At 47.6% G+C, this 20833-nt stretch overlaps 1 protein-coding gene across 1 annotated transcript; it reads left to right on the forward strand.

The window, feature by feature from the left end:
• Positions 1 to 5794: 5794 nt before the first annotated feature.
• LOC130493048 (zinc finger protein RFP-like) lies at positions 5795 to 20254 on the forward strand. Its single transcript, XM_056866826.1, has 7 exons — positions 5795 to 6065; positions 7188 to 7330; positions 9356 to 9586; positions 10785 to 10807; positions 14786 to 14904; positions 16706 to 16738; positions 19734 to 20254. The coding sequence occupies exons 1-7, from the start codon at positions 5795 to 5797 to the stop codon at positions 20252 to 20254; spliced, it is 1341 nt and encodes a 446-aa protein (XP_056722804.1).
• Positions 20255 to 20833: the final 579 nt, after the last annotated feature.

Consider the following 20833-nt stretch of genomic DNA (forward strand, 5'->3'; position numbering starts at 1 on the left):
TCAGGGCTTCACTGGGCAGCAGCACCTGTGAGGAAATTGCCTCTCCCTGTCAAGGCTGCTCCATTCATCGCAGTTGTGGTTCAGTTATATCACTGGTTGCAAAGATGATGTTGCTCTTATGATAAAGTTATGTTACCTTGAAAACTGGGCTGCCTTGAATTTTTTATTGGGTGGGGGAGGGTATATCGTGACTGTCGGACAACCACAAGGGTGCTTTTCATTTATTGGCTTGAGCCCTCCCCAGCGCTCCAGTTGGAAAGAAATTCAGGAGGGGGGTTTGCATAGCCAGGGTCCTGCTGGGTTAAAGGTTTCTATTTCCTGTTTTTTGTGTCTCTCTTCAAATCATGATAAACCCTTTTCATCCACACGGACGTCTCGCTCTCCTTTAATTGGGTTTCCAACAAACTGGGTGCTCCTACTTTGTTCTCACCACAACCCTGTGAGGGAAGTTGGGCCAAGAGCTACTGAGCTTCATTGCTGGGGTTGCCAGCTGTGGCCTGGGAAATTCCTGGAGATTTTGGGTGCAGAGCTGGGGAGGGTGGGGTTTGTGCAGGAGAGGGACCTGAGGGGGCATAATGCCATAGAGTCCATCCTCTGAAGCAGCCAGTCTCTCCAGGGGAGGCAATTTCCGTCATCTGCATCTGTAATTCTGGGAGATCTCCAGCGCTCACCTGGAGGCAGGCAACCCTATACTGAGTAGGGATTTGAACCCAGGCCTCATCAGTTCAATTCTACCACACTGTACTTCAAAGCACTCAGTCTTTACAATCATACTAATGTGTCATCTACACTTCAGGAAGATCTGGTGATAAAGGGACTAAATGAGGTTTAGCGGGGCCTCATCCCACCCCTGCTTGCCCTGCTGGCCACTGAACACCCACCCTGCCAATCTAATGCACCACCACCTTTACCTGCCTGATTCACTCGGTGGTGAGGGGGGATATGGTGGCTCCCCTTCCCTCCCTCCCCTGCCTGCCCCCTCCCACTTGCAGTGCTGCTGCCTCCGCCTGCCCGGTTTAGGGGGCCATGGCATAGGGGCAGAAGTGGTCCCCTTTCCTCCTCCCTGCCTCCCACAGAGTTGGACAATGGGGGGGTGGCAGCTGCAACTCCACCCACCTACCTGCCAGGCTCACGTAGTGGTGGCACGACTGGGTGAGGGTGGCAGGCCATCTCTTCTGCCTGCCTGACGCCACCACTGCTCCTTTCTTCTCCAAACTGACAACCGAGATCTCATAACGTATTACTTGCTCTGAACCTTCAGGGACTTTCTTTACTGCGCCCCCCCCCCCCCAATTTTGTAAAAGAGGCGATATATTCCACTCACCTTGTCTCTGCTGCCTTTCTCCCAAAGGTGGACCCACAGCAGTTTATATCACCCCCTCCCTTCCATTTTATCCTCACAACAACCACAGTCCTGAGAAGGAGGTTAGGGTGAGGGTGTGTGACTGGCCCAATGCCAACAAGCAAGGATTGGAACCCGGGCCTCATAGATTCTAAGACCCTCGAACCACTATACCACACAGGCTCCGATAGGTGAGGGAAGTTAACCCCTCTTTGTTTTGTAAAGGAGGGGATACTTCCCACCCTCCCTGTCTGTGCTGCTTCCCACCTTCCTGGCTTCTCATGGTTAAACCTTTGATTCCATTGCAAAGAGCAGAATTTCTGGGCCTAATCTGGGCATGGGTCTTCTGATTCCCTTCATTTTGGGCTCTACAAGTCCTATCAAAATCCAGAGGCTGGTGACGAGTTCTAAGACCCCCAGCTTTATTTTCTGATGGACTGATGCAGAGGGGTTGGAAGGGCAGGATTGAAGAGTTTCTGTGGCGTCTGGGAGCAGAAAGGAAGTTAATGGAGGGGTCAAAGGAGAAACGTCCCTTGTTCAGAATGAAGAGAGGTGGGGGATTTTGGCGGTGGAGAGCCGGATAGAAGGGAGGTGGCTTGAGGGGGACGTAGAAAGACCAGAGCAAGCGCAGAGAAAGTTGCAAGGAGAGAGGTGACCGCAGCAGGACCCAAACTTTGGGGGAAGGGGAAATGCCGGGGTTTTTTTGTAATGTTGTAAAGGAAGGAGCCTGGCAAGAAGTTGAAGATGGGGAAAGCAAAGGAGAGAGAAGAGGCAAAGACGAAGCCAAGGCCTCGTTCTCCTTCAACATGGACGGATGAGGATGTTGTCATTGAATGGGGAGGGGGTGGAATGAGGGCTCTGGGCTGACACCCATATGCGCAGGACTCTTCAGTATTCTGGCTTTTATTATTGTCTAAATTTACACTGAATTCCTGCTCATGTGCAATTTCCTTGCCTTGATGCTCTGGGGAGGCCTTTCGTCCACCCACTAACTGAGGCCTTTAAAAAAAGTTGGTACCAGATCAACATAGTTTTAAAAAAATTAAAATATTTATATCTCCTGCCTATTGCAACAATGTACTTGTTCCCAGATTTATTTTTTAAAAGCAACTCTCTAGCCCTTTTTGTTTCAGTTATAAAGAGCAATGTGCAGCCAGTCCCATTCCCCTTATAATTCTGCAATGAAAACAGCTATAGAGTTAGTTTAAAAAAACAGGAAAGACATCTGTGAACTAGCCATTGTCACCATAGGTCATTCTAATGGAGAGTCATTTTTTAAAATTGTGGCTAGACATCTCAAATGCTGGCAGTGGCCTGGTCTTCTTGGGACCATAACTTTAATGATTTCCCTGATTTCATTTTTTAAAAGTAGTCCTCATGCCAGAGTTATAAGGCTCAATATGCAGCCAATACTGTTCCTCTTATAACTCCATAATGAAAAGAGCAAGAGTGAGTTTTAAAAATCTGTGAACTAGTCATTGCCATAATAGGTCATTGTAATGGTGTGTCAACAATTTTTTTTTAAATTATAGCTAGACAGGTCAAAAGCTGGAATTGGCCTGGTCTTCTCTGGACCTTTGAGAGGTCACTCCCCTATGTTAAGAAACCAAACAAACCCAAATTGTAACCTGTCACAAGGGGATGGTTCAGTCTAGTTTCCTCCATGACTGGCTCTTTTTGTGAGTGCCGGGAGTTTAACGTACAGCAGTGGTTGTCAACCAGCAGGCTGTGCATCTTGGTTGAGACAGAACTAGTCTAGGAGGGATTTGGGGTTTTCAGAACAATTACTCCTTTTCAGTTGCTAATGAAACAATTATTTCTGTTGTTTTCTAAAGCTATAGCAATAAAGGAATATTACTGTAATATTCATGTCCAACTTACCATGAACAAGCAATTGTAATAAACAGAATGCCTGCAAGTGCAAACATATAAATGTCTTTCTCAGAAAAGGCATTTAAAAAAAATTCCGTCCTGGTGGGACCCAGGTTCTTTGATAGGAGCCATTGGTGGGACCGAAGGTAGGAAAGGTTGAGGCTCAGTGATTTACAGGAAAGTACGCAGAGACAGGCAACAGCGTTACCTGCAGGCTGTCCAGGAAAAGCTCTTCCACTACTGAATGAATAAACTTATGAATAGTCTTATTGCTGAGTCACTGACGCAGGACAGCAACACCAGGTACTTAATATTATTATTTTATTTACTTTATTTTACGGTCTGCCAGTCTCACTGAGAGTCAAGGCAGATTACATAGTGTAAAAACCAGTGCAATTGACAGGATGAAATCCTAAGAAGCCATGTAATTATCATTTTGTTTTTGGCATTGGCAACCCCATAGGTTTTCAAGGCAAGGGATGCTCAGAGATGGTTTGCCATCGCCTGCCTCTGGGTCAAGTCCCTGGTACTCTTCAGAGGTCTCCCATCCAAACATACTTGCCAGGGTCGAGGCTGAGAGTGTGGGACTGGCCCAAGGTCACCCAGCAAGTTTCCAGGACAGAGTGGAGGTTCAAACTTGGGTTCCCCTGACCCGAGTCTGACACCTTAACCATCTCTATATATAATCCTAGGACTGCAGAAATCTCAAACACAGTATAAACATCAAACACGACTATTTAAACAATGCAGAAGAGGGTATTAGGGTGAAGCCCGCCGGTTCACCCACTCCCACTTCAAAATGGGTGGGTCGCTGCTTTGCACAGCTTCTACTCCTCCAAGGTCAGAAGGGTGGATACCTGCCTGTGTGGAAGGCTTAGATTATGCACATGCAACTAAAAGACTGGCTATACCAGAAAAGTAGCAGCTCAAGGAGCCAGGTAATAATCTCAGCCCTTTCTTTGCTGTGCTGCTTTTCCGTCTGCTTGGACTTTTCGTGAATAGTGGGGGGAGCTTTCGGAAGCGCGACTCCCCTCTCTCACCATCTGGAGTGGTTCCCCCCCCCCATTCTGCCCTCTCTGGTGGATCTGGTGTCCGTGTCCAGATGCCGGTTTGCAGGGAACACAAGCGTGCTGCTGCTGTGGGAACAACTCTGGCGTAGACAAGGGCAGACACCCAAACGGTGGTCGCACCCAAATGGTGGGACCTTTTCTTCCCTCTTTTTTTTTTTTTTTAGTCAGCTTCGCAGGGGAAATTGGAGAGTTTCTGCCACTCCCCCCCCCCACAACTAAGAGGGATTGGGGGATTTACACCTTGGTGTTGATTTGGAAATGGGCAGATGCAGGGACATACGAAAACATAGGACAGTGATTGCCCATAGGAAATGCATGATTGCCCATAGAGAAACAGGGAAACTACACTTGCCAATAGAAAATCCCAAAAACTAAGGACAGCGATTGCCCATAGGGAATGCATGATTGCCCATAAGGAATACATGATTGCCCATAGAGAAACAGGGAAACTACACTTGCCAATAGAAAATCCCAAACACTAAGGACAGTGATTGCCTATAGACAATTCATGATTGCCCATAGAGAAAAAGGGAAGCTATGCTTGTCAACAGAAAATCCCAAAAAATAATGACACCTATTGCCCATAGACAATACATGATTGCCCATAGGGAATGCATGATTGCCCGCAGAGAATCAGGCAAAACACACTTGCCCATAGAGAATAAGGCAAAACACATTTGCCCATTGAGACTAAGGGAGACCACACTTGTCCATAGAGAAACTGATAAACTACGCTTGCCAAGAGACAATCCCAAAAACTAAGGACAGCAATTGCCCATAGAGAAACAGGGAAACTGCAATTGCCAATAGAGAATCCCAAAAACTAAGGACAGCGATTGCCAATAAATACATGATTGCCCATAGGGAATGCGTGATTGCCCATAGGGAATCAGGCAAAGCACACTTGCCAATAATCTGAAAACTAGGGACAGCGATTGCCCATAGAGAATTGCCCACAGTGAATGCAGGATTGCCCTTAGGAACTAGTGGAAACCACACTTGCCAATAGAGAATAATGTACACCACACTTGCCAATGGAGAATAAGGGAGATCACGCTTACCCATAGAGTCAACCCATCTCTTGTTGGGTCTTCCTCTTTTCCTGCTGCCTTCAACTTTCCCTAGCTGGCATGATTGTCTTTTCCAGTGACTCTTGTCTTCTCATCATATGTCCAAAGTACGACAGCCTCAGTTTAGTCATTTGAGCTTCTAGGGTCAGTTCGGGCTTGATTTGATCTAAAACCCACTGGTTTGTCTTTTTGGCGGTCCAGGGTATACGTAACACTCTCCTCCAACACCGCACTTCAAAGGAATCGGCTCTCTTCCTCGTCCAGCTCTCACGCCCATGCACAGAGGAGGGCTGTTTGGGGAGGGACAGCGCCACCTTCTGGCCGATGTTTCCGCACCTGAGAGTGATTTGCAGGAGGGGGCCCGCCCCGTCGCTGCTCCGAAACGCGCGGAAACCAAACCAGTTCCCCTCCTCTTCCTCCCTCCCTCCCTCCCGGGAGCCATGGCGGCCGGGGGTCTCCTGCAGGAGCTGTGCGAGGAAGCCTCTTGCTCCGTCTGCCTGGACTTCTTCAGGGACCCGGTGACCATTGCGGAGTGCGGCCACAACTTCTGCCGCGCCTGCCTGACCCGCAGCTGGGGGGCGTCTAGGGCAGAGGCTTCCTGCCCCCAATGCAGAGGGAGAATGCAGGAGGGGAGCCTCCGGCCAAACAAGCATCTGGCCAACTTTGTCCAAATAGCCAAAAAATTCACCCTTCAGGAGGGAAAGGAGGCAGGTGGGAAGGGGGGAGAAGGGAAGAGGGGCGTCTGCGAGAAGCACCAAGAGCTCCTGAAGTTTTTCTGCAAGGAGGACGTCGCCCTCCTCTGCGGGGTCTGCGGCAGATCCGAGGAGCACCAAGACCACCAGGTGGTTCCTCTGGAGGAGGCTTTCCTGGAAAACAGGGTAAGTGAGAAATGGGTGGAGGGAGGCTTTCTTGCATCCTTGTTGTGTGGCTTTGAACATTTCACACTGGCGCAAAGCTCTCTCACGCTTGTGGTCGTGGCCGCTTGCTGGCCTGTCACTATTAATATAATATCATATAAAATTGATACAATATTATATTATCCCCCCCATCACAAATTGGCTCGCAAAGCAGCAGCAAGTAATAAACGGATAAAAAAGGCGCTTGAGGAGGAAGAAGAGTTGGTTTTTACACGCCAACTTTCTCTACCACTTAAGGGAGAATCAAACTAGCTTACAATCACCTTTCCTTCCCCACAACATTTGGATCCACCTTTGGAGGCTTGTCATAATAACCCCCCGGGAGTGCACTTTTCAAGAAAGGAGTGGGGTGTTAGGGGGCTTCTCTGGAATGCTGCTCATGGAAGCTCAAAGCAGGTGCAGGGAGAATGGGGTTTACCTGGAACCAGGAGTTGTGATTCATTCATTCATTGACTTCCAAATGAATTTGAGGCTTAATAAAATCTTGTGTAACCCCAGTTTCTTTCACCAACCCCAGCTGAGGGGAGACAATATGGGACCTGGTTGATTAGTGGAGAGAGTGTATGATAAAAAAGAAACGGGGGGGGGGGGCCCTCCAGCCCACTGGCCTCCACTTCCTCTCTTAGGGGATGGCCAGGAGGCGAAAAAGGCAACAATTCCCAGACCCTCCAATCACCGTTAACCATTTACAAACAGAAGTTAATTTACAAGTAGGGTTTACTCCAGTGAAGAGGGGTGGGGAGTCAAAGCAGGACACCTGGATAATAAACTCAGATTAAGGGAACACAACTTAAGGTGGAAACCGAAAAGGTCTTGACCAGCCCTCCATGGTGGTGCTGCTGTTGGGGCTCTTGTCGTGGCTGCAGATCTCTGTTTCTTTGTTTTGGGCATCAGGCAACCGTGGCTGCTGGAAGAGGGAGAGTTTGCCAGAAGCACCAGGAGCCGCTGAAGCTCTTCTGCAAGGACGATGAAGCCCTCATCTGTGTGGTCTGTGACCGATCCAAGGAGCACAGAAATCATGAAACCCTTCCTCTTGAGGAGGCCTCCCAGGAGTACAAGGTGGGAAATCAACAAGGTGGAGGCTGGTGGGGAAGATCCGTGGATCCTTCCCTTCTCCTTGGTCTCTTTGTGGAAAAACTGCTTCCAGTTTCTTCCTCAGCCTCTGGGCCCAAACACCTCTTTGCTGCCTCCTTTCTGGCTTGGTGCCCCCTAAGGGCATCGCTGTCTTCCCCCCTGCTGAGGCTAAAGTGGGGTGATATGATAAAGTAGAGAGACTGACTCACTTCCTGTCTGGCTGTGTTGACGTGTGGTCAGCTGGTTGCATGGCTGAGCTATGAGGGAGGCAGCCGCCTGACCCCCAGTTTTAACCACCGCCCACCACGGCTTTCTCACGTTCAATTGCTGCCCTTGAGTTGCCTGGGGCGGGGGGAGAATATGTGCAGGTTTGGTACCTGTCTGTGTCCCCCACTTGCAAACAGTAGCTGTGAGGTAACAGTTTCAATCAGGTTTGGGGGGGGGAGGGCTACGCATGAAGCTGCCTTATTCTGAGTCAGACCCTTGGTCTGTCCAGGTCCACTCTTGACTGGCAGCAGCTCTCCAGGGACTCAGGTGGAGGTCAACTGCTGCCTGTTGATTTCAACTGGAGATGCTGGAGAGTAAACCTGGGACCTTCTGCATGCCAAGTGGATGCTCTCCCACTGAGCCATGGCCCTTCCACTGCATTGTGGCACCATAAGAAATCCTTTCCCAACCCCCAGTTGTGGTTACTTCCACACAGAGTTTTCCTGCTTTCGTGTGCTCTTTCTTGACATAACATAGCCAGAGAGAGTTTGGGAAAGTGTGGAATGGAAGGTATGCATTTCCTCCACCATCCCAAATCCAGTGCCATTTACTTTCCTGCCTTCCATTCTCACCCTCCCCCCTCAAATGAGCTTTTGTCATTTAACAAAAATTCTCGCTCCTGGGTGTATTTATACTGACTGAATATTTTTAATGCAAAAAACTCTCCTGAGGTAGGGCGTGGGGTGGACTGGTGGGCAGGAGGGTGAAGCATGGAGTACATCTCCATGCCACAAATTTCTTTGCACCTTTGCATTCTTGGTGGGTATCAGAAGAAACAGTTTGGAAATTCCGTGCACAGATGGTCAGTATTCAAGCAGACCAGGACTCCAAAGGTAGACTTAACACTGCAATTCTAAGCAGAGTTGTACCCAGGCAGTGGGGCTAAGGATGGTGCAGAACTGCACACCCATGGTGCCCCTGCCACTCACTGCCCTCTGACGCCCTAGGCAATCACCTAGGGCTGCCCTGTGAGTTGGCTGCCCCTGGTTGTTCATCCAGATCTAGAACGTTTTGTTTTGTTATTGAGTGTTTTTGTTTAGAGCAGAATCAGTTGACTCTCCAAGGTGCTCTGTGCTTTGGGGTAAATCCTGGGCAATAAACCTATGTGTTGATTCTCCATTTGTGTGCATCCACCAACAATGCAAGCCAGGAGAAGTCCCTGAAAAGAGATGAGGGTTCTCCCCCCCCCCCCACCAAGAAATGCTGGGTAGAAGTGCTGATAAGTGCTCCAACAATCACGAACTGGGCCAAGGATTGTTCAGCCATTCTAAGTGGGAAAGTACTTGGAATACTCAGTAGCGTGTTGATCTTTTCTCCTGCGGTTTTTTCTTGCCCAAAATGCAGCCAGGGAGACCAAGGGAGGGGAAGGGGCTTCTCAGTTCTTTTCTCCGCAGTGGTATTTCTACTCAAACATCATATATTTTCACCTTTTGGGAAGTGGGGGGTCAGCATATGGAATGTCTTTTTTGGGGGAAACAAATGGACTCAAGAAGTCCCTTCTACTCTCTGCTGCAGACATCGTCCTCTGTGGCTGAAAGAACCTCCCCAGTAGTTGGAGTGAGATGTACTTTGGCCCTCAGCATGGGTCCATGGGAATCTTTCCTTTTCCCTGCCAAATGTTGAGGAGATCTCTGTGAAAGGCCAAAGTGCCCTTCTGATAGTAATCTCCTAAAGTCGATCTTCCACTGCAAAGACCAGCTGTGTTTGTTATGTTGACCTGATTTCCTTTTCTTTATATCTCAGAAGCAAACCACAGGAGAGAAGCAAGAGACGGTAGCCAAGTTCAGGCAACTACACTCATTTCTGGAGGAACAAGAGAAACTTCTTCTGGCCCAGATGGAAGAGGTGGAGAAGGAGGTGGCAAGAAACAGGGTCCAGCACCTGGTCAAACTCTCTGAGGCTCTTTCCTCTCTGGACAACCTCATCCAGGAGATGGAGGAGAAGAGTCAGCAGCCGGCCAGTGAACTCCTGCAGGTAAGAGAGTGGCAGGAACAGCCCAGGCTCCCCTTTGGGAGGAGGCTGCCTCCAAACTCTTTCTGTGCCTCCTTCTCTTAGGCAGGAAGCAAACAAGCCCCGTTTGTGTTTCTAGCAAGTTTTAATCTCCGTGCATGGGCTGCTTTCCCCTCTGCCTCATTACATCTCCAGCCAGGAGCAGGCTGCAAGAAACTATCAAGCAGCCATGCAAATTCCACCCCCTGGAAATGCCGCGTTTTTGTGTGTCTGGGGAACTACATTCAAGTCATACCAACCACCAGAAACGAGGGTCATAGGCAAGATATTTACAGCAAGATTTAAAAGGAGGATGTGCATGTTGGGGTGAATGTAGCTCATACTTGTTGCTTGAAGATTGGTGCATAAAAATGAATGCACGCACACAAAAGCAGCAACAAATGGTAGAGGAATGGCATCCGCACACCCGTTGCTGGCACTGCTGTGCCTGCTACTGCCAACCCGTCACTTATGTGCAGTTGTGACGGCCTTTGTGCCCAGACCCCTCTTTCCTGGCTGAGTCGTGTTGCTGTGCTGCAGGGAAAAGGGGGGAAGCCTTTTAAAGTGCTGAAAGGTGACAGAGTTTAGTTCTTCTCCTCTCAGTCCCTGTGGCCACCATCCCCTCCCCCCCATCTGAGGGCTTTTCTCAGGCTTTAAAGGAAAGGACAATGGCTGCAACAAGGACTTTATTTACAAGAAAATGAAAGCTGGGGACCACCATGTAGTTACAATGCTACTGGAATTTAGCTTTTTTTTTTTTTAAAGCCTGGGAAATGCTCTCCAGTGACAAGAAAGGAAATAACAGCGATGCGGGGCTGATGCAAGTGAATTGCTGTGAATGTCTCAGCATCCACAGGTGGCCACAGAAGCTTCTTGGAGGGCTTCCTGCCTTCCATGTGAGGAAAAATCCTTTTGGGAAAGTAGCCACTGTGGAATCGTCAAAGAAGATCACTAACTCTCCTCTGAAATGGCTCCACTTTGTCTTCTAATATTAACCTCACAAGGATCTTATCCCACTTTATGGAGATGCCCCCCAGCCTTTGAGCTGGGGGGTCTCCTAGCTGAACACAGGAGAAGGGCCAGAGTGCAGAATCTCCCAGGGTCTGAAGGGGTCTTCCTGGTGTGGCCTTTTAGCAACCATTGAGTTTCCTCTTCTTTCTCTCTCTCTGCCATTTTTCTTTAGGATGCCAGATGCACCTTGCAGAGGTAAGTGGTTCTTGCTCATTAACCTCCTTAACTTTGGGAGGGCTCTGGGTATCTTGTGAAGAACATGGTCCTTCAGGATGGTGGCTGAGGCCCAAGTCGGGTGCAATTGAGATCGTGGATCTCCATCCATCCGTCAGTGGCAAGCAGCTTAAACACAGAGTCTCATCAACAGGAAATCATGAAGTAGTATTGGGGGGGTGGGTCTGGATTGACACCTAGCTGAAAAATCTCTGGAAGAGGGGTCCCCAACCTTTTTGAGGCTGCAGGCACCTTTGGGATTCCACCCTGGTGTGGTGGGCGCAGAATGGCTGGCACAAAATGGCTGCCACAGGAGGTGGAGCCAGCCACCAAATGGCTGTTACTGCTTACCTTCAGTCACTCAGTGAAGATCCTTGTGTTGTGAGAGGCAGCTGCTACCAAAGCTACATTTAAAAAAAAAAAACTCCAGAAATTCAGGGTTTGAGTCTCCTCAGCTAAATTCGCTCCACAAAATGGCAGTTTGGAAACTTTATTTGGCCCGTATAATGCCTTGGTTGGCATCAGAGCTGGCTATGGGGGCACTTGAGAGGTGAATACGGTGATGACAACCCGGCCAAATCTGATGTACTCTGGAGGGTTGGGTGAGACGACACATGAGGAAGCAGGGGTTGGTGTGTTTGTGTGCCGTGTTTCCATAAGTATTCCTGCAACCACATAGCACTTAAATGTACTGCTCCTACTCCGATTACTTCTTGGCTGTTTCCACACTGGCAGCCCTGGTAGCAACAGGGCTTCCGAAATAAAAAATTTGTCATGCTGAGCAACCCATAAAGGGGAACACACAGCTAGTGATCAGAAAATTCGCACCTCTGCTTTAAGTCTCCCCAGGTAGTTTCAGAGGAAGAATAATTGTCATGTGATATTATTGGGCTCGAAGTTTCCACGCCTCTCACCAGGGGCAAATTATTAAAAGGAACAGAAGGAAGCACACTTCCGGGTATGGTGATGCCATGTGACCCGTTTCCTTCCACCAGCTCTCAGCCTCACTCTTGAGAACATAAGTAGAGCCAGGTGGATGAGACCAGTGGTCCATTTAGTTCAGCATCCTGTTTCACACAGTGGCCAAGGGATGCCCCTGGATGGCCAACAAACACAGCACAGAGGCCGAGGCCCTCCCCTGCTTCTGCCTCCTAGCAGCGTTATTCAGAGGTTGGCTTTCTGTGGCTGTGAGTAAAGAAGTTTGTCCTTTTTGTCTCTGCCGAACCTATTTCTCAACACTTTCACTGAGTGCTACTGAGTTCAGGTATTACGGGAGAGGGAGAAAAAGGCGGGAAGACACTGAACCTAATTCTGCCCTCCTTTTTCTCCTCACAACATCCCTGTCTGAGAAAAAGAGGGACTGGTTTAAGGTCACCCAGTGAGCCACATGGCTGCATGTGGGATTGAACCAGGGTCCGACAGTCACAGGACACCGGAAGCTGCTGAATACTGAATCAGACCATTGGTCCGTCAGAGTTAGTACTTTCTGCTCAGAGCGGCAGTGGCTCTCCAGGGTCTCTGGTAGAGGTCTTTCACCCCACCTAGTACCTGATCCGTTGACCTGGAGATGCCAGGGATTGAACCCAAGACCTTTTGCACGTCAAGCAGATGCTCTTCCCCTGAGCCACAATCCCTCCCCCAACTCTAACCCTAAACTCCAGAGCTCTAACCGCCCCAGCTTTCTTTTTCCTCGACTGGGCATTTGCAAGGCAGATCTGGGCAGGGGTTGTGGGGGTTGGTGTTCTGAAGGCCCAACTTGATGTTTGCTTTTTTCAGAGTCGGGTCTGGGTTCCCCTAAGCCACACAACAACTTTAGGGAATGAAGCAGAGCCTGTAGGGCCTTGAAATGCCTCTGTGGGGGAGGAAGGGCTCCCCCCCACCGCACAATTTCAGCACAGGAAAGTGGCTGGGGCGTTGACAGGAGCTCTTCCTGTAGTGGTGTTCTGAGCCCAAACAAGCTCTATTTCATTTTTTATTAACCATTCCCCTCAGCTGCTTTGTGGCTTTGTGGTCTGAGGAGCTATAGTGAGGTGGACGTTGCCCTCCAAAGAGCCCCCATCTTGCTCTACATTCAGCCTCTGTCTCTCGGCTTTCTGCCGATTCCTTCTTCTGTTTCTCAGATCTGCCTGGGGTGTAGTGGGATTGAGAATTGGATGGATGGTATTTTTACATGATTTTTCTCAAGGTACAAAAAAAGGGAGGTGTTTGAGGATCCAGTGGCTTTTCCCCTTGCACAGAAGTGGCGCATCTGGGACTTCTCCGATCTAAATCTATTTTTGGAGGGTATCAAGAAGCAATTCAAAGGTAATGAAGAAACGCTGCAGGGATTTCAGACTGGACATTAGCTTGGGACAGATGTGTTTTAGGCTGCTTATATTGGGATCCCCAACCTTTTTGAGCTTGGGGCCACCTTTGGAATTGAGACACAGCATGGTGGGCGCAGCCACAAAATAGATGCCACTGGAAGTGAAGCCAGCCACAAAATGACTGCTGCAACTTGTCTTCAGTCACACAGGGAAGATCATAGAATCATAGAGTTGGAAGGGACCACCAGGGTGATGTGAGAATTTTCCAACTGAGGTGGGGGGGGGGAGAATTTCCCCCCTCCTCCCTTTGGTTCGTTGTATTTGGACTTCCTGCCCACTTACTCACCAAAGCAATGACCAGGGAAAGATAAAGATAACACAGACCGTGCACACAAGGCACCTTTCGATAATTAGAAAACTTTTACATAGAACACAACGTTATGATAGTGAACCAGACATTTATTAAGCTTACAAGAAATATAAGGCAAAGGAAACAACAATACGTAACTGAATATAACAATTAACAAGCTTACATACATTGGACATACAAACAGTTAGCAGAGATCTCTGGATCATTCCAAGAAGGAGACAGATGGCAATCAGGCCCGGGTCTCCTCCTTAGAAGGACCCCGAACTGGAATCTTGGAAGACATTTTATCGGCTAAACTGTGTGTGAGAGAGAGGGTTTAAAACAGCCCCTCCTTGCAAATTCTCCCAAAGATGAGCTTTTCACAGCCAGATTTAAAAGGAGGATGTGTATATTGAGGTGAACGTAGCTCATACTTGTTGCGTGCAGTTTGGTGCACAAAAATGAATGCACACACACAACGGCAGCAACCAGTGGTAGGGGAATAGCATCCACACACCCGTTAGTGGCACTGCTGTGCCTGCTGCTGAGGCCAACCTGTCACTTATGAGCAGTTGCGATGGCATTTGTGCCCAGACCCCACCTTTCCCTGCTGAGCCATATTACAACGCTGCAGGGAAAAGGGGGAAAGCCCTTTAAAGGGCTGAAAGGTGACAGAGTTTGGCTCTTCTCCTCTCAGCCCCTGTGGGCCCAGCATCCCCCGCCCCCATCGGAGGGCTTTTCTCAAGCTTTAAAGAAAAGGGCCATGGCTAGATTGTTCTAGTGTTGTAGCATTATAATGATATGTTGCACTAATATTTGGCTTTTAATTTAAAAGCAATAAAGTGCAGGCTGCAACAAGGACTTTATTTATGCTTAGTCATCCTGACATGGCTCCTGTATTGCATCAGCCACCTGGTCATAACCGGATCAGGCCAGCTCCCTCTAGCTCTCAAGGGACTTTCCAGGCTGAATGCATCATTACTAGATCCATCTGATCTAACCTGCACTTGTCAAACTAATCTGACAGCCTTGTAATCTTATTAAGCAAGGGCGTGTTGCATATAATAGCTGACTAAATCTCCTGTTATCACACAGTATTTCAACACGCAGCCACAAAAATTCCTTTTGTTATTTTTATGCATATTTTTCTTATGCTCACATAGACAAATACTTCCAGTTCACAGAATCATCATTATAAACAAAGAAAATGTTTGAAGTGGAGCCTTCCTCTGTTTCTTTGATCTGCCTGGGGCGGGGAGAGATTGTGAATTGGGTGGATGGTATCTTGACATGATTTTTCTCAAGGTATGAAGAAAAGGAGGAGTTTGAGGATCCAGTGGCTTTTCCTCTTGCACAGAAGTGGTGCATCTGGGACTTGTCTGATCTAAATCTCTTTTTGGAGAGCATCAAGAAGCAATTCGAAGGTAATGAAGAAACCCTGCAGGGATTTCAGAATGAATGTTAGCTTGGGCTAGATGTCTTTTAGGCTGCTTATATTGGGGTCCCCAACCATTTTAAGCCCATGGTCCCCTTTGGAATTCAGACACAGCATGGTGGGCGCAGCCACAAATTAGCTTCCACTGGAAGTGGAGCCAGCCACAAAATGGCTGCTGCAGCTTACCTTCAGTCACACAGAGAAGATTCTTCTGCTGTTGGTGGCAGAAGCTGTTAAAACAATATTTTAAAAAAGCTAACCAGCCAATCAGAAGCCTTGCTTGGCAAAAGTGCCACCTCGAGTTGGCCTTTTCATTAAATACTTGACAGACACCAATAAAGGGATTGGTGGGTGCCATGTTGGGGACCCCTGGCTTATATCATTAAAAGACACAGGAATAGGAGGAGTGTGTGTACGAATTAGGTAATTCACCGTGGAAAGTTTTCTGTTCAGATTTCTCCTGCAACTTTCGTTCTAAATTGCATTGTGTGGATTTTCTCAAAATTATTTTCTGTTGCTTTTCTCTAGTCATTTGTGTCTGTGGACTGGCAAACTGGTTGGTAGTTGTGGAATGAGCACCTAAAATGAAAGGGAAGGGAAGGAAACTGCCCTTCAGGGCATCCTCATTTAATGGAGAGACCCACCCCATCCCTTTCAGGAATACCTACCCCCTTTCTCATTGCAGCTTGTCTGTGGCCAAATTGGACCTATCGAAACTTGTCTCTTTGACTGAGTGTGAGTGTTTGCTTGAGCATGTAGTAGCTGAGCCCACAGAATAGTCTCAGGGAAACTGATAGCGCTGTCTCAAGCAGATTTACACCCTCCTAAGCCAATTTAAATCAGCAGAGTTAGAAGGGGGTAAGTCTGCTTAGGATGGCACTGCTGTATGGAATCATCAGGTGTCTGGCTTTAAGACTGAAGGTTGCTCTGTGGAGAGTGATTAAGTGTTTGATCTTGATTGGTGGGGGAGGTCTTTTTAAGGCATTAGCCTCATCCTGGCAACAGCTGGTCTTTTTGCTCTTTTAGAGAGTAGGATGGTTTTAATTGCATGTTATAAATTCAGAGCATTTTCTTTATTTTTTCCAAAATAAATTTCACTTTACAGTACAGGTGAGAGGAGCTGTGCATGTTGTGAATGCAACTTTCCTGGGAAAGAACCAAAGGCTGGAGAGATAAGGCTTTGGCAAAGAAAAGGTCTTGACCTTATTATTAAAAGAACTTCATCTTACCCATTGGGAGTCTGAAGGGGCTGTCGTTAGCATTTCAGACATGGGCGAGAGGTTGTCAGTCGATACAACTGCAGAACCTCTTTTTGGAAGGATCCTAAGTTTAGCTGGAGTGGACCCTTGGGCCTCAGTCCTTAGCATGCTTTCTGTGAAGTGAATCTCCAGTCACTCAAAGTGATTAGTAAAAAGAAATGTGAATATTTCCACACAAATAAAATTTGGAATCCACCCCCCAGAAGTAGGTGTTACTTAACCTTTCAGCCAAAACTTAGAAGAAATATGTACGCGTGTGCCATCAAGTCACAACCAACTTATGCAGACCCCAGAAAGAAATATTCAAGGCAAGTGAGAAGCAGAGATTTCTTTTCCCATTGCAGAATCTTTGATCTCCCAACCAAGTACCAACCCTGGTTAGCTTTTGATATCTGATGCGGTGGGGCTATACCATGGCACCTTCCCTCCCTGAGAGAAAAAGAGGCCATATTATTAACTGATGTTTTTGTCACAAGATTGGTGATAGGTACAAGGATCTGCTGCTCACATTCATTTCTTTTGCTTCTTCAGACACTCTGGATTCTGGATTTTACTTGCAGAAAGGTAAATGTTTCTTCATACACCGATCAATTATTTCTTAACTAAAAAGCTTCACCTTACAATATGTGTTCTTCTACTTGGTGTTTTTCCAGAGATATCATTACTGGACGCTCTTGTTTTGTTCCTCAACATTTCTCCCTCCCTGCCACGGCCAGTTCCTTCTTGTTCTGAGGAGGTCTGTCAGGGTGAAAGAGAAGGTGGACTCTTGAGGGGATGAACTGCCTCCTTTCACCTACCTGACGCCATGTTGAAATGACGGGAGGCCCTTGAGGACCTTTCAGAATCCTGCCCATGAGAGACCCAGACCAGGTTGGGAATCCCATTTCTCTCAGTGGATTTCTCTACCTGCTTTTCAGGTTTCCCTCATTTTCAAGGTGCTATAAATTGTGTATTGGATCCACTGGTTTGTGGAATGGCAGTGTATAAAGGCAGAAGTCCAGCGTGCCCTGGTGTTGTTTTCCACTTATTCACACATAATTTGTATTTGATGTTTGGGAGAAGAAGTGGAACTACGTGCCTGTCACTCACAAGCCTCCTCTTCAGCTCTTCCGCCTCCCCAGCTGTCACTCAGATGCACACTTCTGGGCAGGAGGAGGCTTTCTTCTGAGTATATTTTAGAGCGAATTCAGAAAGAAAGGAGATGTTTGCAGGACGAATGCTGGCTTAGATCCATTTTGCTCCCTTCTGCATAGGGTCAATTATTGGCTGCTGTTGGTCAGTTATTGTCTGTTTATATAAATAGGTTTTCAAACAGAATGGGGGTATATTGAAACATATCAGTCCTTTCCCAAAGCTTTTAGTAATGTTGCAGAACTGGTTTTTGGAGAGGTAACTCCTGGATATTGGATGTATGTGTGCGTTCAAGGCAGCAAAGTTCTACCTCACTGTAAAGTTACCTCTGCTTTAAAAAGTTTTTACCCTTTGGTGCTGCCAAACTTGCAAGCATCAGAATAGCATTTTCAAGGCTCTGCAAAATATATGTGAGGCAAGGAAACCCGTTCTTGATGCCTAAGGATGTTTGTTTCTTAGCTGAGTTCCAGAATTAAAGTCTTTGTATTCTTCTGCCAAAGGTGACTATTGAGGCATCCATTTTTCCAGCCCAGGTAGGTCATGCTTGAAGTTTGATAGCTCTGTGATGGTAACTCCAGTGCAGAAGGACTTCCAATTGGTAATATTGCAGCTCTTTTTAAACTGCCACTGAGGATACCATAAGAGAGCTTAGTTTTTGCAGAGCTGTCAGTAAGTGCTTCCACAGGAGCAGGGAGGGGACATGAATCCAATACCAAGGATATTTCTGTAAATTCTAGCTTGATCCTGGCCATCTTCTCACAGGTTATTAGCCCTGGGTTCATCCTTTTGGGGAAGTGGTTCCCCCCCCCCCTGCTTCCTAACCACATTTGTGCGCCTGCTGGGATTTCCCAGGTTTTCTCTGATCTTTCTCAAACCTGGATTGCGGTAAAGCTTGGATGTCTACTATGTGGTTAAGAAAATCCAGATTTTCCCACCTATGTAAGCAGCCATTTCCCTGATGCTTTCCTTGTGGTGATCATTTCCTTCCCTCACCTCTGGGGGGATTTTTAGTTTTTTAAATATAGGAAATGGTATTATCATTACATAGATATAATGTTTTACCAATACGTATATCTGATTCTCAGAATTACCAGCCTTCATGAAAAAATAAGTCTCTAGACCTTTCTGTTGTGACAATATACAAGGAAAGGCATCAATATAATGATATGGCCCAATGGAGGGGGGTGGGCGCTGCTGGGGGACTGGAGCAGGGGAAGTGGGAGGGGGAACCTGCCATACAGAAGTCCTATTCTTGTTGCTGCGCTTTATCAGTAGCTTCACCAGCAACAAGGAAACTGCACAAGCCCCTCCCTGTGTGGAAACCACCGCTGAAGCACCTGGGTCTCTCTAGAAGACGTAGAGAATTTCAAGGGAATCTAAATCCTGCTCTGTCTTCCTTCGCCCCAGTTCCCTTTTCTGTGAAGAACAGAAACCATTAGGGAGGTTTTTTTGGTTCAAGGTGTTCTGGGAGACACCTTGAATGACAGCAGAAGAGGGGTAATCATTTTTAGAACAAATAATTGAAGGTTGGGTTGAGCAGAAATATTCTTGGGTTACAGGAAAAAAATGTACAGCCATAGAGGTCCATACAAAACCTCATTATTTATTTTTAAAATTGTCATAGAACATTGTGAAATCTTTCAAGCACACCAGAGGTCTTCATCAGGCTGGCTGTTGCAACCTTTAAAAAGACAGAAGAGTGAAAGGCAGATTGTGCAGGCTGTGGAGTGAGGGTCTGATCTCGCAGGCATCCGCTGAGGGGTGCAGGACATCAGCTCCACTTTACTGCTGTTGTAATAGTACCTTACAGGACATTCCCTGAGAAGCTGCATTCAGTCCAATCTTTGTTATTTCACTAAAATACATAAACTACTTCAAGTCCATCCAAAATTGTCCCAAATGCCAGCTGAGACACACATCTCCCTGGCAGGCTGAAAGCAATGGCAACTCCCTTCTAGTCTCTCTTTTGTTCAGAGTCAATTAAAGCCAAATTCAGTGGTATTGCCTGTTTTAAGATGTGTCTGGTATCAGGACTGAGAGCCATGACCCGTTCAACCCATTCTGTGCCTCTGCTCATTTTCATGTGATTTGGGTGTTTGTGTAAATGCTCTGTCGTGTGATTTCTTATGGGGGGAAATTCGGTGACTGGATTATCCATGGTTCTCTTCTCTCTCAAGGTCCCCTGCTTGGGATACGATGTGGTATTTGTGTTCTTTTGGGTTTTTATTGTTGATTTTATCTGCTTTCTCTGGAAGCTCAGAGGAAGTCTGCTCTGCTGTTTAGCAGCTCAGGAGAAGGCAGGAGAGTCTGTGAAATCCAGGAGGGGGTTGTGAAGAGGTGGGAACAGGAGGAGGACGCAGAAAAGGCCAGAGGGAGAAATCTCCCAGCTGAAAACGCTTCTCTTGTCTCCTCGTTTCCCCCCCAACAGCATGTGTGACTCTGGATCCAGACACGGCCCATCCCGGACTCCTCCTGTCTGAGAACTGGAAAAGCGTGAGAGATGGAGAAAAAGCTCAAGCTCTGCTGGACGATCCTGAGAGATTTTCCACATATACTGCTGTGCTGGGCTGTGAGAGATTCACAGCAGGCCGCCATTTCTGGGAAGTCCTTGTGGGAAGTGAGGAAAGATGGGCTGTGGGGGTGGCCAGAGAGTCTGTGAGGAGGAAGGGAAGGATCACCTTTGGTCCCGAGAGAGGGATCTGGGCTGTGGGGAAGTGGTGTGGGCACTACAGGGCTTCCATAAAAGGACAATACCATCCCCTGTCCCTGACCAGGGAGCCCAAGAGGATTCGAGTCTGCCTGAACTACGCTGGGGGCCGAGTGGCCTTTTTCGACGCTGACCGAGGAGCCCTGATCCACGAGTTCTCCGGAGCCTCCTTCTCTGGAGAGACCCTCCTGCCCTTCTTTTGGGTGAATTCAAAAGCCCACCTCAAGCTCTCTTCTTCTTAAGACCGTTTCTCCACACCAGGAGCATCAATGAGGCCTCTCCGGGCTCCCAATCACCAAAACTGACTGGAGTAAAAGGGAGACATTCCCCTTTTTAAATTGTATCTCATTTCTGAAAGACAAAGTAACACATTTCACTTTATAAGGAATAAAAGGCTTTTTCTCAGGGAGAACTGTGCATAGACTCCCCCCCTCCCCCACCCCTGGGTCTCCTCCAGCCTCCATTCCTTTCAAGCACAAGAGGAAGAACTGAAGAACAACACGAGGAAGAAAGAGGCCCCTGAAAGTCTAAGTTAATATTCTGGACTTTCTATTTTCTTTTGCTTTACTGTGCATCACCTGATAGGATTTGCCTCTCTGTTCATCATGGCCTTTCTGAAGGGCGCATAAGACCCTCTCCCTATAAAGGTTGATACATTCATCACAGTTGTGGTTCAGTTATACCACTGGCTGCAAAGATGTTGCTCTTATGATAAAGTTATGTAACCTTGAAAACTGCTGGCTTGAACTTCCGGGTCAGAGAGGAACCGCCGTGGACACGCGTCGGATCGCGCTCCGGCTAAGGGTTGCTGGGGGGCAAAA

Source organism: Euleptes europaea, unplaced genomic scaffold (genome assembly GCF_029931775.1).
Source record: "Euleptes europaea isolate rEulEur1 unplaced genomic scaffold, rEulEur1.hap1 H_7, whole genome shotgun sequence".
Lineage (NCBI taxonomy): Eukaryota > Metazoa > Chordata > Lepidosauria > Squamata > Sphaerodactylidae > Euleptes > Euleptes europaea.

Excerpts from the sequence above, each read along its gene's own strand:
- LOC130493048 (XM_056866826.1), top strand. The coding sequence starts at position 5,795 with ATGGCGGCCGGGGGTCTCCTGCAGGAGCTGTGCGAGGAAGCCTCTTGC. Across the intron at positions 7,331-9,355 it reads AGGCCTCCCAGGAGTACAAG|AAGCAAACCACAGGAGAGAA; the intron begins GTGGGAAATCAA and ends TTTATATCTCAG. Across the intron at positions 14,905-16,705 it reads CATCAAGAAGCAATTCGAAG|ACACTCTGGATTCTGGATTT; the intron begins GTAATGAAGAAA and ends TTGCTTCTTCAG.